Below are 24,522 nucleotides of genomic sequence, written 5' to 3' on the forward strand. Positions count from 1 at the left end.
TAACAGTGCTGTCGTGTAAAATGCAATTCATTTGCCCCTTCTCAGTCTCAATATTTACAGTAATTCTATATATAAAAACGTACCCATGTAGAAGATCAGTCAAACCATAAAGAGTCCACAAAATACTATCACTAGCTCCGATTTCTCGAGCATGTTATGTTTGCTTAACCAGAAGTAGTAACATTCCTTCCAACCCTTTCAGAATCTATGTCAGATGTTCTCTACTTCAGGTGGTCTGTGCCGAAATACCAGGCTTCAAATATCTATCGTGTTTTTATTACATAAACAGCAACTGTATTGCGGAGGAAGAGTCGATCTAGTTCATTGTTACTATATAGATGAAGCTCTCGGAGGTGCTGAAGTACGTTTTTTTGTTCCATCGGGCTTTGAAAGTCCCCCCTTATTTTACAATGGTGAAAACATTTTATTTGTGATTAAACTGTCTGAGCTGGTACTTCCCTAAACTGAAAAAAAAAAGGTTGCCATGGTGCCAAGTTTTTAACCTCAGGTGTAGTTAGCTGGTATCATTCTCCTGTGATTTAATGTTCCTTCAAACTGGATGAAGGTAAAGGGTGCTGTCCGTGGTTCTGGACTTTTCTGTTGACGTGTTTTCAGTGCCATTCTGTGGAGAAACAACAATGTGTTTTGTATTAACGATTTATTTTTGATGTTGGAGTTTTAAAATATGGCAAAAACTTCCAAGAACTACACCCAAAGTCATGTTCTTTATTGATATATTACATATGTGTCCTTTTACAATAATTTAGTGTGCCACTGAAACAGATAGTTGCGATTTGATTCAGGATAGTATCATTCTAAATAACAGATTCAATGCCTGATTTGTGAACTTTCTCACTCATTTCATTCATAGTATTTTAGATTATCAGGGTTTGTTAAAAGGTGGAATTTATTTGTATACCTATCGATCACCACATGATGTCGCAGGAGACCGTAGATATGAATGTGTTTGCATATCCAAAACTCCTCCTCTCTGAGGGAAAAAATTAAATCGTCATCAGCCATTAGTCCACTCGCGGAAGGTGCAGTGACGAGCAGAACAACAGCCTCCACATAACAATATTTCTCTGGACGTTGATATCTCTACTGAGGATAAATGATCGTTTGGATTCAGTTCATTTGTTGCTTCAACGATGTATTTTCGACGAAAGAAGGAATACGCCTGGATTCACATTCTCGTGTTTCTTTGTCTCTGTGACTGGTCCGCCTCGCAGTTATCCTACTCGATTTCCGAGGAGGTGAACAAAGGCACCGTAGTGGGAAATATTGCGAAGGATTTGAACCTCAACATACAGGAACTAGAGACCAGGGATCTACGTATTGTTTCGAGTTACAGTAAGAAATATATTGACGTGAATTTGCGAAGCGGGGACCTCTTTGTTGACGAAAGGATAGACAGAGAGGAGCTTTGTCCCAATGTGGTAAAATGCTCGTTAAAAATACAAGCTGTTCTCAACAACCCAATGACTGCACACCGCATAGAGGTTAACGTTTTAGATATTAACGATAATTCCCCGTCTTTTGATGAAAACACTTATTCTTTGAATATTTCGGAGTCATCTTTAACGGGAGAGCGATATCTTCTCCCAGTAGCGGAAGACGCAGACATAGGAAGCAACTCAGTAAAGACCTACAAGCTGAGCCAAAATGAATATTTCTCGCTTGATGTCCAGAGCGGAGGAGAACACGGTGTGTCTGCTGAGTTAGTGCTGCAGAAAGCTTTAGACCGAGAGAAACAGCCGGTGATCACGCTCGTCTTGACGGCTGTAGATGGAGGAAAACCTCCGAGATCAGGGTCATTACGAATACAAGTTAGTGTATTAGATGTCAATGATAATATACCCACTTTTAGCAAATCGCTTTATAAAGCGCGTGTACGTGAAAATGCTGCACAAGGAACAGTGGTAATGAAGTTGAATGCAACAGACTTAGACGAAGGAATGAACAGTAAGATCTTATATTCTTTGATGAAGAGAAGCAATACTGATCGATTAAATGTTTTTGATCTAAATCCAGAAACAGGAGAGATCACTGTGAAGGGAAAATTAGATTATGAGGAGACTCCTGCTTATGAAGTCAGAGTTCAGGCAAGGGATCAAGGCCTATCTCCTCGTAGTGCACATGCTAAATTGCTGATAGAGATTATTGATGTGAATGATAATGCCCCAGAAATATCTGTGACGTCACTCATGATTCCGGTTAAAGAAGACGCAGAGCTGGGGACAATCGTTGCTCTGGTGACAGTGAGTGATAAAGATGGAGGAAACAATGGAGTAACTAACTGTAAGGTAGTTGGCTCTGTTCCATTTAAACTCAAATCCAACTACAAAAATGATTATTCATTAGTAGTAGATGGACCACTGGACAGAGAAAACACTTCTGTTTACAATGTCACCATCACAGCCACAGATGAAGGAAGTCCTCCTCTGTCCAGTATCAGAGTCATCACTGTTCACGTGTCTGATGTCAATGATAATGCACCTCGATTTATGGAGCCTGTGATTAATGTTTATGTGAAAGAAAACAGTCCCACAGGCTCCGTTATTAGCACAGTAACTGCCTTTGATCCTGATTTGGACGGTAATGCAAAACTGACTTACAAATTGTTGGATAGTTCTACAAAAAATATTCCAATTTCATCGATGGTTAACATCAACTCAGAGACAGGAGATATAGTCAGTCTGCAGTCTTTTAACTTTGAGGAGCTAAAAACGTTTCAGTTTAAAGTTCAGGCCACAGACTCTGGTGTTCCTCCGCTCAGCAGCAACGTGACTGTGAACATTTTAATACTCGATGAAAATGACAATAATCCAACAATTCTCGCGCCCTATTCTGAGCACGGCTCCGTTAACAGTGAGAGCATCCCCTATTCTGCTGAAGCGGGATACTTTGTGGCAAAGATCAGGGCTGTAGATGCAGACTCTGGATACAATGCGCTGCTGTCTTATCACCTGTCTGAGCCCAAAGGAAACAACCTCTTCCGGATCGGAACCAGCACAGGAGAGATCAGGACTAAGAGGAGAATGAGTGACAATGACCTGAAAACTCACCCCTTGGTGGTGTTGGTCTCTGATAACGGAGAACCCTCCCTGTCAGCTACTGTGACTATTGATGTGGTGGTGGTCGAAAGCACGGCTGACATCCAGTATCAGTTCAGACATGTGCCCATAAAGGAGGAGAGCTTCTCTGATTTGAACCTGTATCTGCTGATCGCCATTGTGTCGGTGTCGGTCATCTTTCTGCTCAGTCTCATCAGTTTAATAGCCGTTAAATGCCACAGGACAGACGGTGATTTCAGCAGGTACGGAGCCCCCATGATCACCACCCACCCTGACGGGAGCTGGTCTTACTCCAAATCCACTCAGCAGTATGACGTGTGTTTCAGCTCAGACACGCTCAAGAGTGACGTAGTAGTTTTCCCCGCACCGTTTCCGCCTGCAGACGCGGAACTGATCAGTATAAACGGAGGAGACACTTTTACCCGGACTCAGACTTTACCCAACAAAGAGAAGGTAGGCTATCATGGAGATTAATTTCATTCAGTAAAACTAAACTGCAGCAGCATAACCCGCCGTCCTTTCAGAATGTGTTTTATTTAGCTTGCACTCGTTTGAGCTACACGTCTCTGTTAAAACAAAACACACAAAATGTATTCTGTAATATTTTTGTACATAACATCTTAGTCTCGTACATACTCAAATAACCAAGTTGTTCATTTGTGTCTAAATATGCAATGTGATGAGTAAAGAGGGGTATTTTTTTTGGAAATATCCTTTGTAGTGAAGTTGACTCCTTGTAATAGTATAAGGCACCCTGACCCCAGCAGGTCTGTATTTGTATTAAGGCAGGGATCACCATCGTGCTGATATAAAAGTCTTTGGTTTAATTACCATTCTGCTCTCTAACACCATTTTTCAACTCTAAAATTAAAATGGCTCTTGAGAATCTAACATACTTGTGAAATGGCGCTCTCCGTGGTGCTGAAGTCAGGCTTGTAACACGGTTTATGTGCCTTCTACCATAAAACAAAGTCTGAATGTTTATCACTTTTATTATTAACACTGCTTACTGAATTGACTTTATATTGTTTTTAAATCACATCAAGTGATTCTTTTGTCTTTGCTTCATATAGATACATTACTGCGTTTTGACTTTTTTACTGGCTTGTCTGGCTTTGTAAACCTCCATCAGTGGATCTCTATTGCACTCTGAACATTGAACTACATTTTCAAAAGCTCACCATTAGTACTAATAAGTATAAACTGGATGATGGTAATGAACAGTTAGTGGTTTATGATTTGATGCCAAATCATAATATGGTGTTGGACTTTATTTCGATACCATATGACGTGTTTTGTATAGAGATATACTCCAAATTAACTGACCAGGTAAAGTCAAACATACCCACTATTCACCACAAGATGTCGCAGGAGACCACAGATCAGAATGTGTCTGTATATACGTATAAAACTCCTCCTTCCCGGGTGGGAAAAAATGAAATCGTCATCGTCCCACATAATCTCCTCGGCACTCCGTGGTGTTGTGCTGAGAAATGCTGGAGTGTAAACGGGGAAATTTGCTTTTGCAGGACTCATCTATACATTGGATTAATGCTTGACTCGGTTCAGCTCTTTTATGGCACCAAGGATGTATTCACGTCGGCAAAAGGATCACGCCTGGATTCTTGTTGTTGCGCTGCTTTGTCTTTGTGACGGCTCTGCCTCCCAGATATCTTACTCCATCTCTGAGGAGGTGAACAAAGGCACCGTAGTGGGGAATATCGCAAAGGATTTGAACGTCAATGTACAGGATCTAGAAAGCAGAGATGTCCAAATCGTGTCGAGTTACAAGAAGAAATATTTTGATGTGGATTTGCGGACCGGGAACCTCGTTGTTGACGAAAGAATAGACAGAGAGGAGTTATGTCCGAATATGGTAAAATGTTCCTTGAAATTACAGGCTGTTTTAAATAATCCAATGTCTGCACATCGTACTGAAGTAAACCTTTTAGATATAAATGATAACTCGCCAGTTTTCTCTGAACAATCACATTTAATAAACATCACAGAATCATTGTCACCGGGGGAGCGATATCTTCTCCCTTTAGCAGAGGACGCAGACATAGGCAGTAACTCAGTAAAGACCTACAAGTTGAGCCGAAATGAGTATTTCTCGCTTGATGTGCAGAGCGGTGGAGAAGACGGTGTGTCTGCTGAGTTAGTCCTACAGAAAGCTTTAGACCGAGAGAAACAGTCAGTTATTACACTCGTCCTCACGGCTGTAGATGGAGGAAAACCTGCGAGATCAGGTACACTGCGGTTAACGGTCAATGTATTAGATGTCAATGACAATACACCGACGTTTAGTAAATCTCTGTATAAGGTGCGTGTAAGAGAATGCGACTCCCGGAACACGAGTTATGAGGTTAAATGCAACAGATTTAGACGAGGGAATGAACAGTAAGATCATGTATTCGTTTATCAAACGTGGCAATATGGATCGATCAAATGTTTTTGATCTAAATCCAGAAACAGGAGAGATCACTGTGAAGGGAACATTAGATTATGAAGAGACTCCTGCTTATGAAGTCAGGGTTCAGGCAAGAGATCAAGGAATCTCTCCTCGTAGCGCACAAGCAAAACTGCTGATAGAGATAATTGATGTGAATGACAATGCCCCAGAAATATCTGTGACGTCACTCATGACTCCAGTTAAAGAAGACGCAGAGCTTGGGACAATCGTTGCTCTGGTGACAGTGAGTGATAAAGATGGAGGAAACAATGGAGTAACTAACTGTAAGGTAGTTGGCTCTGTTCCATTTAAACTAAAATCCAACTACAAAAATGACTATTCATTAGTAGTAGATGGACCACTGGACAGAGAAAACACTTCTGTTTACAATGTCACCATCACAGCCACAGATGAAGGAAGTCCTCCTCTGTCCAGTATCAGAGTCATCACTGTTCACGTGTCTGATGTCAACGATAATGCACCTCGATTTATGGAGCCTGTCATTAACGTTTATGTGAAAGAAAACAGTCCCACAGGCTCCGTTATTAGCACAGTAACTGCCTTTGATCCTGATTTGGACAGTAATGCAAAACTGACTTACAAATTGTTGGATGGTTCTACAAAAAATATTCCAATTTCGTCAATGGTTAACATCAACTCAGAGACCGGAGATATAGTCAGTCTTCAGTCTTTTAACTTCGAAGAGTTAAAAACGTTTCAGTTTAAAGTTCAGGCCACAGACTCTGGTGTTCCTCCGCTCAGCAGCAACGTGACTGTGAACGTTTTAATACTCGATGAAAATGACAATAATCCAACAATTCTCGCGCCCTATTCTGAGCACGGCTCCGTTAACAGCGAGAGCATCCCCTATTCTGCTGAAGCGGGATACTTTGTGGCAAAGATCAGGGCTGTAGACGCAGACTCTGGATACAATGCGCTGCTGTCTTATCACCTGTCCGAGCCCAAAGGAAACAACCTCTTCCGGATCGGAACCAGCACAGGAGAGATCAGGACTAAGAGGAGAATGAGTGACAATGACCTGAAAACTCACCCCTTGGTGGTGTTGGTCTCTGATAACGGAGAACCCTCCCTGTCAGCTACTGTGACTATTGATGTGGTGGTGGTCGAAAGCACAGCTGACATCCAGACTCAGTTCAGACATGTGCCCATAAAGGAGGAGAGCTTCTCTGATTTGAACCTGTACCTGCTGATCGCCATTGTGTCGGTGTCGGCCATCTTTCTGCTCAGTCTCATCAGTTTAATAGCTGTCAAATGCCACAGGACAGACGGCAATTTCAGCAGGTACGGAGCCCCCATGATCACCACCCACCCTGACGGGAGCTGGTCTTACTCCAAATCTACTCAGCAGTATGACGTGTGTTTCAGCTCAGACACGCTCAAGAGTGACGTAGTGGTTTTCCCCGCACCGTTTCCGCCTGTAGATGCCGAGCTGATCAGTATTAATGGAGGAGACACTTTTACCCGGACTCAGACTTTACCCAACAAAGAGAAGGTAGGTTATTCACAAATGCTATCCTAAAAACATAAAATAATTTCCTCACCGCTTATGAGTGAACGTATTTTTGATAATTGCTAACATGGAACATTGATCACACTTGTTGAAACTGCAACTTCTCTTTTTACAATACTAAGCTTCTAATTGTTCTGCGAGTAAACAGCTTGTTTGTTTCAGAGGGACAGTCGAACTGGTTCATTGCTACTGTCTCTTTTGAGCTCTCCGTGGTGCTGAACTTGGTTTTGTGATAGTCCGTTGTTAAATTCGCTACATCTTGATTGTTGAAAACATTGAATTGTTGGTTCAATCATCTATGCAGGTATTTATTAACTTTATTTACCTGAATTTAAACATCTGAGTTCTTAACCTTTTGTGTATAACTGGGAGGATTCTGCTGTGATCTGGTGTTACCTAAAACTGAACTTAGCAAAAGGTGTTTTCTGTGGTTCTGGACTCCTGTGTTGACATGTGTTTTCTGTTCAATCCTGCAGGTGAATCAAACAAGTCTCCTTGATTTATATTTTATTCCAAATGCGGAACATTTAAAATATGGCAATCACATTGTAGAAATACATATTAAAATTAATTTTCATAATGTTTAGATTGCATTATTTGTCCTTTACAAAAGCTTCTTTAGTAACTGAAATATTCTTTTTTTTTTAATCGGGGTCGTCACACCCTAAATTATAAAATGAAGGTTTATATTGTGGAATTATCACTCATGTCATTCATAATATCTTCAGATTATCAGGGTTTGTGAAAAGCTGGATTGTATTTGTGTACCTATCATTCACCACATGATGTCGCAGGAGACCGTAGATATGAATGTGTTTTAAATCTAAAGCTCCTCCTCTCTGTGGGAAAAATGAAATCGTCATCAGCCATTAGTCCACTCGCGGAAGGTGCAGTGTGGAAGAGGACAGCAGGCGAGACACTACAATACTTCTTTGGACGTTAACATCTTCACTGAGGATAAATGATCGTTTGGATTCAGATTTTTTGTTGCTTCAATTATGTATTTCCGACAAGAGAAGGAATACGTCTGGATTCACATTCTCGTGTTTCTTTGTCTCTGTGACTGGTCCGCTTCGCAGTTATCATACTCGATTTCCGAGGAGGTGAACAAAGGCACCGTAGTGGGAAATATTGCGAAGGATTTAAACCTCAACACACAGGAACTAGAGACCAGGGATCTACGTATTGTTTCGAGTTACAGTAAGAAATATATTGACGTGAATTTGCGGTCAGGGGACCTCTTTGTTGACGAAAGGATAGACAGAGAGGAGCTTTGTCCCAATGTGGTAAAATGCTCGTTAAAAATACAAGCTGTTCTCAACAATCCAATGACTGCACACCGCATAGAGGTTAACGTTTTGGATATAAATGATAATTCGCCTGCTTTTGTTGAAAAAACGTATTCTTTAGATATTTCCGAGTCATCTTTAACGGGAGAAAGATATGTCCTTCCAATAGCAGAAGACGCAGACATAGGCAGTAACTCAGTAAAGACCTACAAGCTGAGCCAAAATGAATATTTCTCGCTTGATGTGCAGAGCGGCGGAGAACACGGTGTGTCTGCTGAGTTAGTGCTGCAGAAAGCTTTAGACCGAGAGAAACTGTCGGTGATCACACTCGTCTTGACGGCTATAGATGGTGGAAAACCTCCTAGATCAGGCTCGTTACGAATACACGTTAATGTCTTAGATGTCAATGATAATATACCCACTTTTAGCAAGCCGCTTTATAAAGCGCGTGTACGAGAAAATGCTGCACGGGGGGCAGTAGTGATTACGTTAAATGCAACAGATTTAGACGAGGGAATGAACAGTAAAATATTGTATTCGTTTATCAAGCGTGGCACTGCGGATCCATCAAATATATTTGATTTAAATTCAGAAACAGGAGAGATCACTGTGAAGGGAAAATTAGATTATGAAGAGACTCCTGCTTATGAAGTCAGAGTTCAAGCAAGGGATCAAGGCACGACTCCTCGTAGTGCACATGCTAAACTGCTGATTGAGATAATTGATGTGAATGACAATGCCCCAGAAATATCTGTGACGTCACTCATGACTCCAGTTAAAGAAGACGCAGAGCTGGGGACAATCGTTGCTCTGGTGACAGTGAGTGATAAAGATGGAGGGAACAATGGAGTAACTAACTGTAAAGTAGTTGGCTCTGTTCCCTTTAAACTCAAGTCCAACTACAAAAATGACTATTCATTAGTAGTAGATGGACCACTGGACAGAGAAAACACTTCTGTTTACAATGTCACCATCACAGCCACAGATGAAGGAAGTCCTCCTCTGTCCAGTATCAGAGTCATCACTGTTCACGTGTCTGATGTCAATGATAATGCACCTCGATTTATGGAGCCTGTGATTAATGTTTATGTGAAAGAAAACGGTCCCACAGGCTCCGTTATTAGCACAGTAACTGCCTTTGATCCTGATTTGGACCGTAATGCAAAACTGACTTATAAATTGTTGAATAGTTCACCAAAGAATATTCCGATTTCATCGATGCTAAACATCAACTCGGAGACTGGAGATATAGTCAGTCTTCAGGCCTTTAATTTCGAGGAGCTAAAAACGTTTCAGTTTAAAGTTCAGGCCACAGACTCTGGTGTTCCTCCGCTCAGCAGCAACGTGACTGTGAACGTTTTAATACTCGATGAAAATGACAATAATCCAACAATTCTCGCGCCCTATTCTGAGCACGGCTCCGTTAACAGTGAGAGCATCCCCTATTCTGCTGAAGCGGGATACTTTGTGGCAAAGATCAGGGCTGTAGACGCAGACTCTGGATACAATGCGCTGCTGTCTTATCACCTGTCTGAGCCCAAAGGAAACAACCTGTTCCGGATCGGAACCAGCACCGGAGAGATCAGAACTAAGAGGAGAATGAGTGACAATGACCTGAAAACTCACCCCTTGGTGGTGTTGGTTTCTGATAACGGAGAACCCTCCCTGTCAGCTACTGTGACTATTGATGTGGTGGTGGTTGAAAGCACGGCTGACATCCAGACTCAGTTCAGACATGTGCCCATAAAGGAGGAGAGCTTCTCTGATTTGAACCTGTATCTGCTGATCGCCATTGTGTCGGTGTCGGTCATCTTTCTGCTCAGTCTCATCAGTTTAATAGCTGTCAAATGCCACAGGACAGACGGCAATTTCAGCAGGTACGGAGCCCCCATGATCACCACCCACCCTGACGGGAGCTGGTCTTACTCCAAATCTACTCAGCAGTATGACGTGTGTTTCAGCTCAGACACGCTCAAGAGTGACGTAGTGGTTTTCCCCGCACCGTTTCCGCCTGCAGATGCGGAACTGATCAGTATTAATGGAGGAGACACTTTTACCAGAACTCAGACTTTACCCAACAAAGAGAAGGTATGTTATTCACCAATGTTATCCTAAAAACATACAGTCATTTCCTTAATGCTTATGAGTGATAATTTTGCGTATTTTGATGAATATTAACGCAGAACATCGATCACACATTTTAAAACTTCAAGTGGCCTTTATACAATACTGCAATTCAATGTTAGTAGATCTATAATATTGCTTAACTACAAGTTGTAACATGACTTCTAACTCTTTCAGAATATGTGACTCAGGTTCTCTACTTGAAGTGCTCTGTGTCTCAATGCTAAGCATAACATTTTTTTGTGAGTACACAGCTTGTTTGTTTTAGACGAACAGTCGAACTGGCTCCAAGCTTCTGACTACATTGAGCTCTCTGTGGTGCTGAACTTAGTTTTGTGCCAGTCTGTTGTAAATGTTGCTGCCTCAAAGACTGCTGAAAACATTTAATAAATGATTAAATTATCTAAGCTGGCATTAACCTTAATTTAAACAGCTGAGTTTGTAATCTCGTGTTCATGACTGGTATTATTCTGCTGTGATCTGGTGTTGCCTAAAACTGAACTTAGTGAAAGGTGCTGTCCGTGGTTCTGAACTTCTGCGTTGATATGTGGTGTCTGTTCCATCCTGCTGGTAAACCAAACTTGTTTCTTTGATTTATAATTGATTCAAATTCATTTATTTATGGCTGTATTACAGTATTGGCCCTTTACAATAGCTTCTTTAGTCAGTGAAATATTTTTTCTGGAATCTTGATTCTGGGTCGCAACACTTTAAATTATAAGAATCAAGGTTTACTTTGTGGACTTCATCACTCATGTCATTCATGATATTTCAAATGACCAGGGTTTGTAAACGTTGGATTGTATTTGCGTACCGATCATTCACCACATGATGTCGCAGGAGACCGTAGGTATGAATGTGTTGGGAATCTAAAGCTCCTCCTCTCTGTGGGAAAAAAATTAAATCGTCATCAGCCATTAGTCCACTCGCGGAAGGTGCAGTGTCGAGAAGGACAAGCGGCGAGACACAACAGTATTTCCTTTGACGTTGATATCTCTACTGAGCATAAATGATCGTTTGGATTCAGAGCTTAAATTGCTTCAACGATGTATTTTCGACGAAAGAAGGAATACGTCTGGATTCATATTCTCGTTTTTCTTTGTCTCTGTGACTGGTCCGCCTCGCAGTTATCATACTCGATTTCCGAGGAGGTGAACAAAGGCACCGTAGTGGGAAATATTGCGAAGGATTTGAACCCCAACATACAGGAACTAGAGACCAGGGATCTACGTATTGTTTCGAGTTACAGTAAGAAATATTTTGACGTGAATTTGCGGACCGGAAACCTCTTTGTTGACGAAAGGATAGACAGAGAGGAGCTTTGTCCCAATGTGGTAAAATGCTCGTTAAAAATACAAGCTGTTCTCAACAATCCAATGACTGCACACCGCATAGAGGTTAACGTGTTGGATATAAACGATAATTCGCCTGCTTTTGTTGAAAAAACGTATACTTTGAATATTTCCGAGTCATCTTTAACGGGAGAAAGATATTTTCTCCCAGTAGCAGTTGATGCAGACATAAGCAGTAACTCAGTAAAGACCTACAAGCTGAGCCAAAATGAACATTTCTCACTTGATGTGCAGAGCGGCGGAGAACACGGTGTGTCTGCTGAGTTAGTGCTGCAGAAAGCTTTAGACCGCGAGAAACAGTCGGTGATCACGCTCGTCCTGACGGCTGTGGATGGAGGAAAACCGCTGAGATCAGGCTCGTTACAAGTAATTGTAAATGTATTAGATGCCAATGATAATATACCCACTTTTAGCAAATCTCTGTACAAAGTACGTGTTCGTGAAAACGCAGCACATGGAACAGTGGTAATAAAGTTAAATGCAACAGATTTAGACGAGGGAATGAACAGTAGGATCCTGTACTCGTTTATCAAACGAGGAAATTTTGATCCGTCAAATATGTGTTATTTAAATCCAGAAACAGGAGAGATCACTGTGAAGGGAACATTAGATTATGAAGAAACGCCTGCTTATGAAGTCAGAGTTCAAGCAAGAGATCAAGGCACTTCCCCTCGTAGCGCACAAGCTAAACTGCTGATTGAGATAATTGATGTGAATGACAATGCCCCAGAAATATCTGTGACGTCACTCATGACTCCGGTTAAAGAAGACGCACAGCTGGGGACAATCGTTGCTCTGGTGACAGTGAGTGATAAAGATGGAGGGAACAATGGAGTAACTAACTGTAAGGTAGTTGGCTCTGTTCCATTTACACTCAAGTCCAACTACAAAAATGACTATTCATTAGTAGTAGATGGACCACTGGACAGAGAAAACACTTCTGTTTACAATGTCACCATCACAGCCACAGATGAAGGAAGTCCTCCTCTGTCCAGTATCAGAGTCATCACTGTTCATGTGTCTGATGTCAATGATAATGCACCTCGATTTATGGAGCCTGTGATTAATGTTTATGTGAAAGAAAACAGTCCCACAGGCTCCGTTATTAGCACAGTAACTGCCTTTGATCCTGATTTGGACAGTAATGCAAAAGTCACTTACAAATTGTTGGATAGTTCTACAAACAATATTCCAATTTCATCAATGGTGAACATCAACTCAGAGACAGGAGATATAGTCAGTCTTCAGGCCTTTAACTTTGAGGAGCTAAAAACGTTTCAGTTTAAAGTTCAGGCCACAGACTCTGGTGTTCCTCCGCTCAGCAGCAACGTGACCGTGAATGTTTTAATACTCGATGAAAATGACAATAATCCAACAATTCTCGCGCCCTATTCTGAGCACGGCTCCGTTAACAGTGAGAGCATCCCCTATTCTGCTGAAGCGGGATACTTTGTGGCAAAGATCAGGGCTGTAGACGCAGACTCTGGATACAATGCGCTGCTGTCTTATCACCTGTCTGAGCCCAAAGGAAACAACCTGTTCCGGATCGGAACCAGCACAGGAGAAATCAGGACTAAGAGGAGAATGAGTGACAATGACCTGAAAACTCACCCCTTGGTGGTGTTGGTCTCTGATAACGGAGAACCCTCCCTGTCAGCTACTGTGACTATTGATGTGGTGGTGGTCGAAAGCACGGCTGACATCCAGACTCAGTTCAGACATGTGCCCATAAAGGAGGAGAGCTTCTCTGATTTGAACCTGTATCTGCTGATCGCCATTGTGTCGGTGTCGGTCATCTTTCTGCTCAGTCTCATCAGTTTAATAGCTGTCAAATGCCACAGGACAGACGGCAATTTCAGCAGGTACGGAGCCCCCATGATCACCACCCACCCTGACGGGAGCTGGTCTTACTCCAAATCTACTCAGCAGTATGACGTGTGTTTCAGCTCAGACACGCTCAAGAGTGACGTAGTGGTTTTCCCCGCACCGTTTCCGCCTGCAGATGCGGAACTGATCAGTATTAACGGAGGAGACACTTTTACCAGAACTCAGACTTTGCCTAATAAAGAAAAGGTGAGTTGTTTGCAGTATTTCAATCCTTTTTAAACTTCTGAAAAGCCCATGAAGTGCTTGAATTCCTGTTCTGAATATCCTAGTTTATAATAGTCCTCTTTGCAGTCTGTCGCCAAATATCACCTCTTACTTTCACGTAGCCTAAAAGGTTTACAATATGACAGAAACTCGTAATTAAGACAATCTAGGAAATGTTTTGTATAACTTTGCATTCAAACAGATAAATGAATGGTATAAAGTTGGCAATATCCTGCCAGTTGGTTTGTGCGGCGCTCTCCGTAGTGCTGAAATCACACTAGGGTTTTCTTTGTCCTCTTGGGTTATCAATCCAGAAACTCTGTGCTGACAGCCTTGAATCATGCTATCGCTATTTTATTCCAGTCGCTTAAAGCTGTGAATTAGTAAGGTCTTTATTCATCTTTGTTTTTAAGTTGAAACTTATGACAATCCAGTTCGTTAATTATGCCCTGAACTGTCTGCAAACAGCAAACAATGATAGTACTGTTGTCCATGCTTTTGATCACGCCTTGAACATGTTTTTGATTGAACAGTTGTGTTCATAACATCTAAAACTTTAAAGAATCCACTGTCAGACATAGAATGTGCTACTCGTTATTTTATATTTTCATATCTTAGTTGTAACACGTGGGGTCGCTGCTGACCACATCTTTTTGTGAGCTCGGCGTTTTCAGTCTCCTCCCTTCCGAGTGAAGCGTCACCAGACTGCGAGTGCTTTGTGAGAGGAACACGGGTGGCGATGAAAAGACGACGAGTCGAGTGGGTGGAATTAAAAATGCTGGCCGATCGAATGCCGATTTGTGGATAAATACATTTTGCATGTCGTCAGCTTCTTTTGAACCAGCGATGGGCAGTGGAAGGAATAACGAAATTCTCTGTTGGCTGCTCATCCTGTTTGCATCTGACTGGACCGCTGCTCAGATATCCTTTTCTGTTTCCGAGGAGGTGGACAAAGGGACTGTGGTGGGGAATCTCGCAAAGAATCTAAATGTCAACGTCAGAGACCTGCAAACGAGGAATCTAAATATCGTGTCTGGATACAGTAAGAAATATTTCGAGGCAAATTTAAAAACGGGGGAACTTGTTGTTAGTGAGCGAATAAACCGCGAGGAGCTTTGTCCAAACGCTGTAAAATGCACGCTAAACTTAGAGGCCATACTGAGCGATCCTATGGTACTCCACCGCATTGAGGTGGTCATTGTTGATTTAAATGACAATGCACCTACCTTCGTGGAGAAGTCATATTCACTTAACATATCTGAATTGTCACCTACGGGCGAACGCTTCTTGCTTCCCCTGGCTATTGATGCAGACACGGGAAGCAATTCAGTCAAGACTTACAGGCTGAGTCAAAATGAATACTTCTCCTTAGACGTGCAGAGCGGTGGAGAGCATAGTGTATCTGCTGAGTTAGTGCAGTTAAAAGCTTTGGATCGTGAAAAACAAGCTGTCATTAAACTAACGCTGACAGCTGTAGATGGAGGGAAGCCCCCCAAAACAGGAAGCTTACACATAAATGTAAATGTTCTAGACGCCAATGATAACACGCCGTCATTCAGTAAAACACTCTACAAGGCACGGGTAAATGAAAATGCGATAGCTGGATCATTAGTGATTCAAGTAAGTGCCACAGATTTAGACGAAGGGGACAACGGGAGGGTTATTTACTCTTTTGTCAAGCGTGGGAACTTCAATCCAGCAGATGTGTTTTTAATAAACGCAGAGAGTGGGGAGATCACGGTAAAGGGTGATTTGGATTACGAGGCACAGCCAGCATATGAAATTCTTGTTAAAGCAACGGACCAAGGGGGTTTGCCCCGGAGTACAAATGGAAAGCTTCTGGTGGAGGTAGTCGATGTGAACGACAATGCCCCAGAAATCGTGGTGACGTCACTCATGAATCCCGTTAAAGAAGATGCTGAGATAGGAAGCGTTGTCGCGTCAGTGACAGTGACTGATAAAGATGGAGGAAAAAACGGCCAGACCCACTGTAGCCTTATTGGTTCTGCGCCTTTTAAGCTCATTTCCAATTATAAAAATTATTACTCTTTAGTTGTAGACGGACCTCTTGACAGAGAGGCGTGTTCTTCGTACGATGTGACGATTGCAGCCGCTGATGAAGGGACCCCACCTCTTTCTAGCACCGGTGTTATTACTGTTCATGTCTCTGATGTCAATGATAACGCGCCAGTTTTCCCTGAACCCGTGATTAATATTTATGTAAAAGAAAACAGTCCTGTTGGAGCACGTATCTACAGGATAACTGCAGTCGATCCTGATATAAATGAAAACGCTAGAGTGACATATTCATTAGAAGGTGATTCAAAAAATATTCCTATAACATCTGTTGTGAACATCAACTCAGAAACAGGAGATATAGTCAGTCTGCAGTCTTTTAACTTTGAGGAGACAAAAACGTTTCAGTTTAAAGTTCAGGCCACAGACTCTGGTGTTCCTCCGCTCAGCAGCAACGTGACTGTGAACGTTTTAATACTCGATGAAAATGACAATAATCCAACAATTCTCGCGCCCTATTCTGAGCACGGCTCCGTTAACAGTGAGAGCATCCCCTATTCTGCTGAAGCGGGATACTTTGTGGCAAAGATCAGGGCTGTAGACGCAGACTCTGGATACAATGCGCTGCTGTCTTATCACCTGTCTGAGCCCAAAGGAAACAACCTCTTCCGGATCGGAACCAGCACAGGAGAGATCAGAACGAAGAGGAGAATGAGTGACAATGACCTGAAAACTCACCCCTTGGTGGTGTTGGTTTCTGATAACGGCGAACCCTCCCTGTCAGCTACTGTGACTATTGATGTGGTGGTGGTCGAAAGCACAGCTGACATTCAGACTCAGTTCAGACATGTGCCCATAAAGGAGGAGAGCTTCTCTGATTTGAACCTGTATCTGCTGATCGCCATTGTGTCGGTGTCGGTCATCTTTCTGCTCAGTCTCATCAGTTTAATAGCTGTCAAATGCCACAGGACAGACGGCAATTTCAGCAGGTACGGAGCCCCCATGATCACCACCCACCCTGACGGGAGCTGGTCTTACTCCAAATCTACTCAGCAGTATGACGTGTGTTTCAGCTCAGACACGCTCAAGAGTGACGTAGTGGTTTTCCCCGCACCGTTTCCGCCTGTAGATGGGGAACTGATCAGTATAAACGGAGGAGACACTTTTACCAGAACTCAGACTTTACCAAATAAAGAGAAGGTGAGTTGTTTGTAACTTAAGAGTCGATTTCGGATATATTTCATCTGCAGTTGTGAAAACCACGTGATACAAAGTGATTCGTTGACTGATATAATTGTAAATCATCAGTACATGACAGAATTGTTTCCCAGAAAATACATTTACTAGTATGATGCTGAATATTTGAGACTTTGTGTGGGATATTACTAAAAACATTTGCTTAATAATAGTATTTGAAGCATAGAAGATGGTCAAATGAGATCTCTGCTGTGGTGCTAACTTGCATGGACGCTGTCCATGGTTCTGAAAGCTGGATGGTGTTTTTGCGTGGGAGAACAAAAGCTGCCGTGCTTTTTTAAAACCTGAATAACAGATTATTATTCATGTTTTTACGACATGTTGTGTCGTAAAAGCAAGATTTATATAATTTTTACTCGCACTGTGTTTTGAAGTGAACGTGGTTTTATACAATGTCCCATTGAAAAGCAGTTTCACCGGCTTTTAACCCTCTGCACAAATATTGGCATTATAGAACGAGATGCTTTTTATACAATATTACTGAAATAACAGTTGGTGTCGCTGGAGACCACAATATTCACGTGGCTCCTTTTTACCCAGACTCCTCCTCTCCTTGCGACGCATCACTCGTCCACCGGTGCTTTATCAGAAAATACACAAATGGTCACAAGACAGAGAGAGCTTCGTCTGTTATTCACCTCAAGTGCGGACATGTTCGAAAACTGATTATATCTATCATTCGGTGGCAGCGATGGGACGTGTGGGACTAACAACCACGATCTGGATACAGATAATAGCTTCGCTTTGTTTGTGTGATGGCTCTACAGCGCAGCTCTCGTTCTCCGTGTCCGAGGAGGTTGACAAAGGAACGGTAGTGGGAAATCTCGCTAAGGATTTACAAATTAACGTCCACGACTTGGAAACACGGGATTTACGAGTGGTATCTGGGAATTCTAAGAAGTACTTCGACGTGGATTTAAAAACTGGTGCTCTATTTGTCTGCGATAGGATTGATCGTGAAGAGCTCTGTCCGAACACGGCGAAATGCTCCCTGAATATTGAAGCCATTCTGAGCAACCCGATGCATCTGCATCGCATAGAGGTACAAATTATCGACATTAACGACAATGCACCATCTTTTCATGAAAAGGAGAAGACTTTTAATATTTCGGAATCTTCTTTTACTGGAGAGAGGTATCTTCTACCGATGGCAAATGACGCAGACACGGGCAGTAACTCGGTGAAAAGCTACAAGCTCAGTCCAAACGATTATTTCTCACTGGAGGTACAGAGCGGCGGACAGCACAGTGAGTCCGCTGAATTGGTGCTCCAGAAATCTTTAGACAGAGAGAAACAGTCAGTTATCCACCTTACTTTAACTGCTCTGGACGGAGGAAAACCTGCACGATCAGGGACATTAAAAATAGTTGTAAATGTCATTGATACAAACGACAATGTTCCAGTATTTAGTCAACCTCTGTATAAGGCCCACGTCAATGAAAACGCTCCCTCTCAGACATCTATAGTGACTGTAAGTGCTACAGATTTAGATGAGGGAATCAATAGTGAAATAGTGTATTCATTTATTAAAAGAGGAAATTTCAATCCTGAAGCTTTGTTCTCAATAAACCCAGACACAGGGGAAATAACTGTCACAGGAAAAGTAGACTATGAAGAGAATCCAGCATATGATATCCGTGTACAGGCAAGTGATAAAGGCACGCCCTCTCGAAGTGTGCATGGTAAAGTGTTAGTGGAAGTAATTGATGTTAATGACAATACACCTGAAATCATAATCACATCTCTTATGAGTCCAGTTAAAGAGGACGCTGAGGTGGGTACAGTGGTCGCTTTGGTGACAGTGACTGACAAAGATGGGGGTAAAAATGGTCTCACCAATGCTAGAATTCTCGGGGAGGTGCCTTTTAAACTGAAGCTTAACTACAAAAATTATTATTCATTAACAGTTGATGGGCCTCTTGACAGAGAGAGTGTTTCTCAGTATGATGTCACCATCATAGCCACTGATGAAGGCACTCCTCCTCTCTCTAGCACCAGTGTTATTCCTGTTTACATTTCTGATGTGAATGACAACGCCCCTCTGTTCTCAGAGCCTGTGATTAATGTATACGTGAAAGAGAATAGTGCAGTGGGAGCTACCATCTTTACCATATCTGCAGTTGATCATGATATAGGAGAAAATGCAAAAGTAACATATTCATCATTAGATGGAATCTCAAAAAGTATTCCAATAACATCTGTTGTAAACATCAACTCAGAGACTGGAGATATAGTCAGTCTGCAGTCGTTTAACTTCGAGGAGACAAAAACGTTTCAGTTTAAAGTTCAGGCCACAGACTCTGGTGTTCCTCCACTCAGCAGCAACGTGACTGTGAACGTTTTAATACTCGATGAAAATGACAATAATCCAACAATTCTGGCGCCCTATTCTGAGCACGGCTCCGTTAACAGTGAGAGCATCCCATATTCTGCTGAAGCGGGATACTTTGTGGCAAAGATCAGGGCTGTAGACGCAGATTCTGGATACAATGCGCTGCTGTCTTATCACCTCTCTGAGCCCAAGGGAAATAACCTCTTCCGGATCGGAACCAGCACAGGAGAGATCAGGACTAAGAGGAGAATGAGTGACAATGACCTGAAAACTCACCCCTTGGTGGTGTTGGTTTCTGATAACGGAGAACCCTCCCTGTCTGCTACTGTGACTATTGATGTGGTGGTGGTCGAAAGCATGGCTGACATCCAGACTCAGTTCAGACATGTGCCCATAAAGGAGGAGAGCTTCTCTGATTTGAACCTGTACCTGCTGATCGCCATTGTGTCGGTGTCGGTCATCTTTCTACTCAGTCTCATCAGTTTAATAGCTGTCAAATGCCACAGGACAGATGGCAGTTTCAGCAGGTACGGAGCCCCCATGATCACCACCCACCCTGACGGGAGCTGGTCTTACTCCAAATCTACTCAGCAGTATGACGTGTGTTTCAGCTCAGACACGCTGAAGAGTGACGTAGTGGTTTTCCCCGCACCGTTTCCGCCTGTAGATGGGGAACTGATCAGTATAAACGGAGGAGACACTTTTACCAGAACTCAGACTTTACCCAATAAAGAAAAGGTAAGGGTGATGATGCATAAAACACAGGGCTTCCAATAATTGAACACAATGGAAATAAGTCTTAGAATTTGTGTTCTCCTTGATAATTGTGCAGTTGTTTGTGATCTAATGTACTTCTTGTCACGATGCCATATTGTAAGGGTAAAACTTTCAAAAACGCTTAAGATTGAACGACTTTTGTTTGTTTTGTTTCTGTTTTTAATTATTTCTTGCATTGGTTTCTCTTGTCTCGACTTCACATCACCACAAGATGTCGCTATCAGCTCACAGAGTTGAAATACTTATTTTATTTTGCGACGCTCCTCCCTTTTCGTCTCAGAGAGGTTTGTAATTCTTTGTTCGTCGTAGAAAAGAGCAGAACCTCACTGTCATGAGGGGCTCTGATGTGGATGTATCATTACCGAGCAATGTTACCGCTGGACTGATTTTCGAATTGACTTGTATAGCAGGCTCTGGACAGAATGCAACAAAGGAATATATTCCGTCATTGGATTTGTTTTTCTTTCCTTGTGTCTCACATATGGAGTCTCGCAGCAGCACAGATCGTGTATTCTGTTACGGAGGAATCGAGCCCGGGTACCAATGTGGGGAATTTGGCGAAGGACTTACATTTAGATGTACAAGAACTGGAAAATCGAGGTTTTCAGATTTCAGGACCTAATACGAGGTATTTCGAAGTAGATGTAAAGACTGGGATACTGTTGGTGAAAGACAGAATAGACCGAGAGGAGCTCTGCTCCCGCAATGTGAAGTGCTCCCTGGAAGTGGAAGCCATTGTCAACTCGCCGCTGAATCTCTACCGTTTTGAAGTTAAAATTCTGGACATAAACGACAAAGCACCCTCTTTTCGGACACCGGGGATTGTTTTAAATGTGTCAGAGTCAGCTTTTCCCGGTGAAAGATTCGCACTACCAAAAGCCTTCGATGCAGATGTCGGTAGTTATTCGGTTAAGAGCTACAAGCTGAGTCCAAATGAACATTTCACCCTGGATGTGCAGAATGGTGGAGAGCCGACAATGTTCGCTGAAATGGTGCTGCAGAAAGCCTTAGACCGTGAGAAACAACCGATAATCAAACTAACACTGACAGCTGTAGATGGTGGAAAACCTGCTAAATCGGGAACATTGCTTATCAGCGTTAATGTCCAAGATGTAAATGATAATATTCCAATATTTGACAAGTCGTTGTACAAAGCGACAGTGCCCGAGAACACTCCGCTCGGTGCCACTGTAATTTCAGTACAAGCCCGGGATTTAGATGAGGGTCTTAATGGAGAAATACTTTATTCTTTTATCAACCAAGACGATGATAACGACGTACATAAATTTGCCATTAATCCACTAACAGGAGAGATTACGGTAAAGGGTGAATTGGATCACGAAAAAAGCAATGCAGTTGAACTCCGGGTACAGGCAAAAGACAAAGGACAAAATCCAAGAGCTTCGCACTGTAAAGTGCTGATTGAAATCACAGACGTTAACGACAATCCACCAGAAATATCAGTGACATCTTTAGTCAACGTGGTGAAGGAAGACGCGCCCGTGGACACAATGGTGGGACTTATAACGGTGAGAGATAACGACGCAGATAAAAATGGCGTGGTTCAGGTCAGAATAGTTGATTCGGTACCGTTTAAAATTAAGAACACATATAAGAATCATTATTCTTTGGTCGTTGATGGACCTCTCGACAGAGAACGAGCTTCTCAATATAATATAACAATAACAGCGACTGATGAAGGAGTCCCACCTCTTTCTGGTACAAGCGTCATTACAGTCCACGTCTCTGATGTCAATGATAATGCACCTCGATTTAAAGAGCCTGTAATAAACATTTTCGTCAAAGAGAACAGTCCTGTAGGCGCTGTTATCTATACTTTGACTGCAGATGATCCGGATGTAGACGAAAATGCAAAAGTAACGTTTTCAGTAATTAATAATAAAGATACTGTAATAGGCTCAGTTATAAACGTCAACTCAGAAACAGGAGATATAGTCAGCCTGCAATCTTTTAACTATGAGGAGACAAAAACGTTTCAGTTTAAAGTTCAGGCCACAGACTCTGGTGTTCCTCCTCTCAGCAGCAACGTGACTGTGAACGTTGTGATACTGGATGAGAATGACAACAATCCCACGATACTTTCTCCATATTCTGAGCACGGCTCCGTTAACAGCGAGAGCATCCCCTATTCTGCTGAAGCGGGATACTTTGTGGCAAAGATCAGGGCTGTAGACGCAGACTCTGGATACAATGCGCTGCTGTCTTATCACCTGTCTGAGCCAAAAGGAAACAACCTCTTCCGGATCGGAACCAGCACCGGAGAGATCAGGACTAAGAGGAGAATGAGTGACAATGACCTGAAAACTCACCCCTTGGTGGTGTTGGTCTCTGATAACGGAGAGCCCTCCCTGTCGGCTACTGTGACTATTGATGTGGTGGTGGTCGAAAGCACGGCTGACATCCAGACTCAGTTCAGACATGTGCCCATAAAAGAGGAGAGCTTCTCTGATTTGAACCTGTATCTGCTGATCGCCATTGTGTCGGTGTCGGTCATCTTTCTGCTCAGTCTCATCAGTTTAATAGCTGTCAAATGCCACAGGACAGACGGCAATTTCAGCAGGTACGGAGCCCCCATGATCACCACCCACCCTGACGGGAGCTGGTCTTACTCCAAATCTACTCAGCAGTATGACGTGTGTTTCAGCTCAGACACGCTGAAGAGTGACGTAGTGGTTTTCCCCGCACCGTTCCCGCCTGTAGATGGGGAACTGATCAGTATAAACGGAGGAGACACTTTTACAAGAACTCAGACTTTACCCAACAAGGAAAAGGTGAGATGCAAACCTCCACAACGAGCTTGTCAGATTTGTATACACCGTCTCCTCTAGTATCGACATTCTCTGCTGAGCTGTGTCTCAGTGTGTTCTGCAGCCTACTTCTCCTTCCTCCGCTGCCTGTTTTTGGCGCTATCCATGGTACTGAAAGTGCAGCAGCCTGTTCGAGCCCCTATGTCACAATAGTGTGCTTGTTGTCTCTCAGGACCACCATACAGAGTACAGCACAAAACTGCTGGTGGTATATATTTCTCCCTTCATTTAGAAAACCCTTTCTCTACATATTAAAACGTTATATCATAAAGTTGTCTTGAAAATGGCGTAGGATCATAACGTTGTGGAATCAAGCATCATGGCAGGTCTATGTAAACAACTCTTTATACTATAGATGAATTTTACATTTATTTATATAATAATGGACAACAAGAAGAGCTAAAATATGGCTGTAGGCGAATATGTTTATGTATAGAGTGCTACAACGGAGGGCTTTAGACACAACATTATCAGCCTTTATTGCCATTTATGATCTCTTTATCAGCACTGATCTCTGACGCACTGACATTGAGCAAGGTTTACAAAGAGGTCAGAAACGTTTGAAGCATCATTTCTGCAGTATTGACAGACTGATTCATGGAGACTGCGGGGTGTACCGCAGCTCGACTTACTCACAGACATGTTTACAGAAAGCAGAGTTATGTGTACAAGAAAGAATGAAAGAAAAGGGTGTACTGCACGCTGACCCTACGTGGGGTCTGTGTTACGAAATGTCAGTTAGCATAAGCTAGCCAGCTAACTAACATTAAGCTCAGAGGAAGTGTTACGTTGGGTATGATTACTCACTGTCAGAAGGCTTGGAAGGTGGCTCTGAAATGGTTGTATCTTGGTTTTCCTCGGAGTAAAGAAGTTGTAGTTGGTCATCTTTAATCCAAAGCAGTTCGAAGTGATTTAAATGGCTACCCAGTCACTGCAAAAACGTCCAGAAGTGTTAAAAACGTAAGCAACCACTCCCTCAGTGTATCATAACCCACTTTCCCGGCACTTGTTTGTTCCACATGAATAACAGCTTCTCCATGACCTAGCTAAAGACACCACTTTCGTATTGTCATAGTCTTCATACAGGCTGTATGTTGAAAATGAATCCAACTTACAGGACATAAGTGTAACTTCTTGGCAACATGTCAGGCAAAGTGCAGAGAGTTGGTTTTCAGTCAGTGCGGAGATTTACACGACATCTGTCAATCAACAAGCCGGAAATCAAAAATGGCGCGCGTCACTTGCTTCCGTTCCTATGACACCGCTGCAGTTGGCTCACTGCTGCCGCGTGTGGCTTGACGTTGTATTACAAGCAGTCTCGTGACAGCTAACGTTAGCTTTCGACCGTTATGAGCTCCGTTGTCTTACATGATGGAAATCACCGCAGTCCATCCGA

The 24,522-nt window shown here is 42.6% G+C and overlaps 2 protein-coding genes and 1 long non-coding RNA gene across 36 annotated transcripts in view; 2 read left to right on the top strand and 1 right to left on the bottom strand.

The window, feature by feature from the left end:
* LOC115568595 (protocadherin alpha-C2-like) overlaps positions 1-24,522 on the top strand; it is a 195,076-nt gene that overhangs the window by 138,651 nt on the left and 31,903 nt on the right. Inside the window, exon 1 of one of the 34 annotated variants that reach the window (XM_030396024.1) lies at positions 1,008-3,530. The exons of 28 other annotated variants lie outside the window; for them this stretch is intronic. In XM_030396024.1, coding sequence (XP_030251884.1) covers positions 1,152-3,530 — 2,379 coding nt within the window. In that variant the 5' untranslated portion in view covers positions 1,008-1,151. Of the gene's footprint in view, positions 1-1,007; positions 3,531-7,891; positions 10,438-11,729; positions 13,899-14,602; positions 17,133-17,689; positions 20,260-20,560; positions 23,091-24,522 lie in introns of those variants that run through there. 5 more of the 34 variants (XM_030396015.1, XM_030396043.1, XM_030396011.1 and 2 more) reach the window with 5 other exon arrangements.
* Positions 310-24,386, bottom strand: LOC115568642 (uncharacterized). Its single transcript, XR_003981431.1, has 3 exons — positions 24,242-24,386; positions 23,934-24,057; positions 310-622 (listed from the first exon to the last, which is right to left on the bottom strand). It is a non-coding gene; the product is annotated as an uncharacterized LOC115568642 (long non-coding RNA).
* On the top strand, positions 3,538-5,625 carry LOC115568639 (protocadherin gamma-C3-like). The gene has a single exon (XM_030396138.1). The coding sequence runs from the start codon at positions 4,654-4,656 to the stop codon at positions 5,479-5,481; it is 828 nt and encodes a 275-aa protein (XP_030251998.1). The 5' UTR covers positions 3,538-4,653; the 3' UTR covers positions 5,482-5,625.

The sequence above is a fragment of the Sparus aurata genome, chromosome 18 (assembly GCF_900880675.1).
Source record: "Sparus aurata chromosome 18, fSpaAur1.1, whole genome shotgun sequence".
NCBI classification, from domain to species: domain Eukaryota; kingdom Metazoa; phylum Chordata; class Actinopteri; order Spariformes; family Sparidae; genus Sparus; species Sparus aurata.

Coding starts and splice junctions, on each gene's coding strand:
- LOC115568639 (XM_030396138.1), top strand. CDS start 4,654: ATGGCACCAAGGATGTATTCACGTCGGCAAAAGGATCACGCCTGGATT.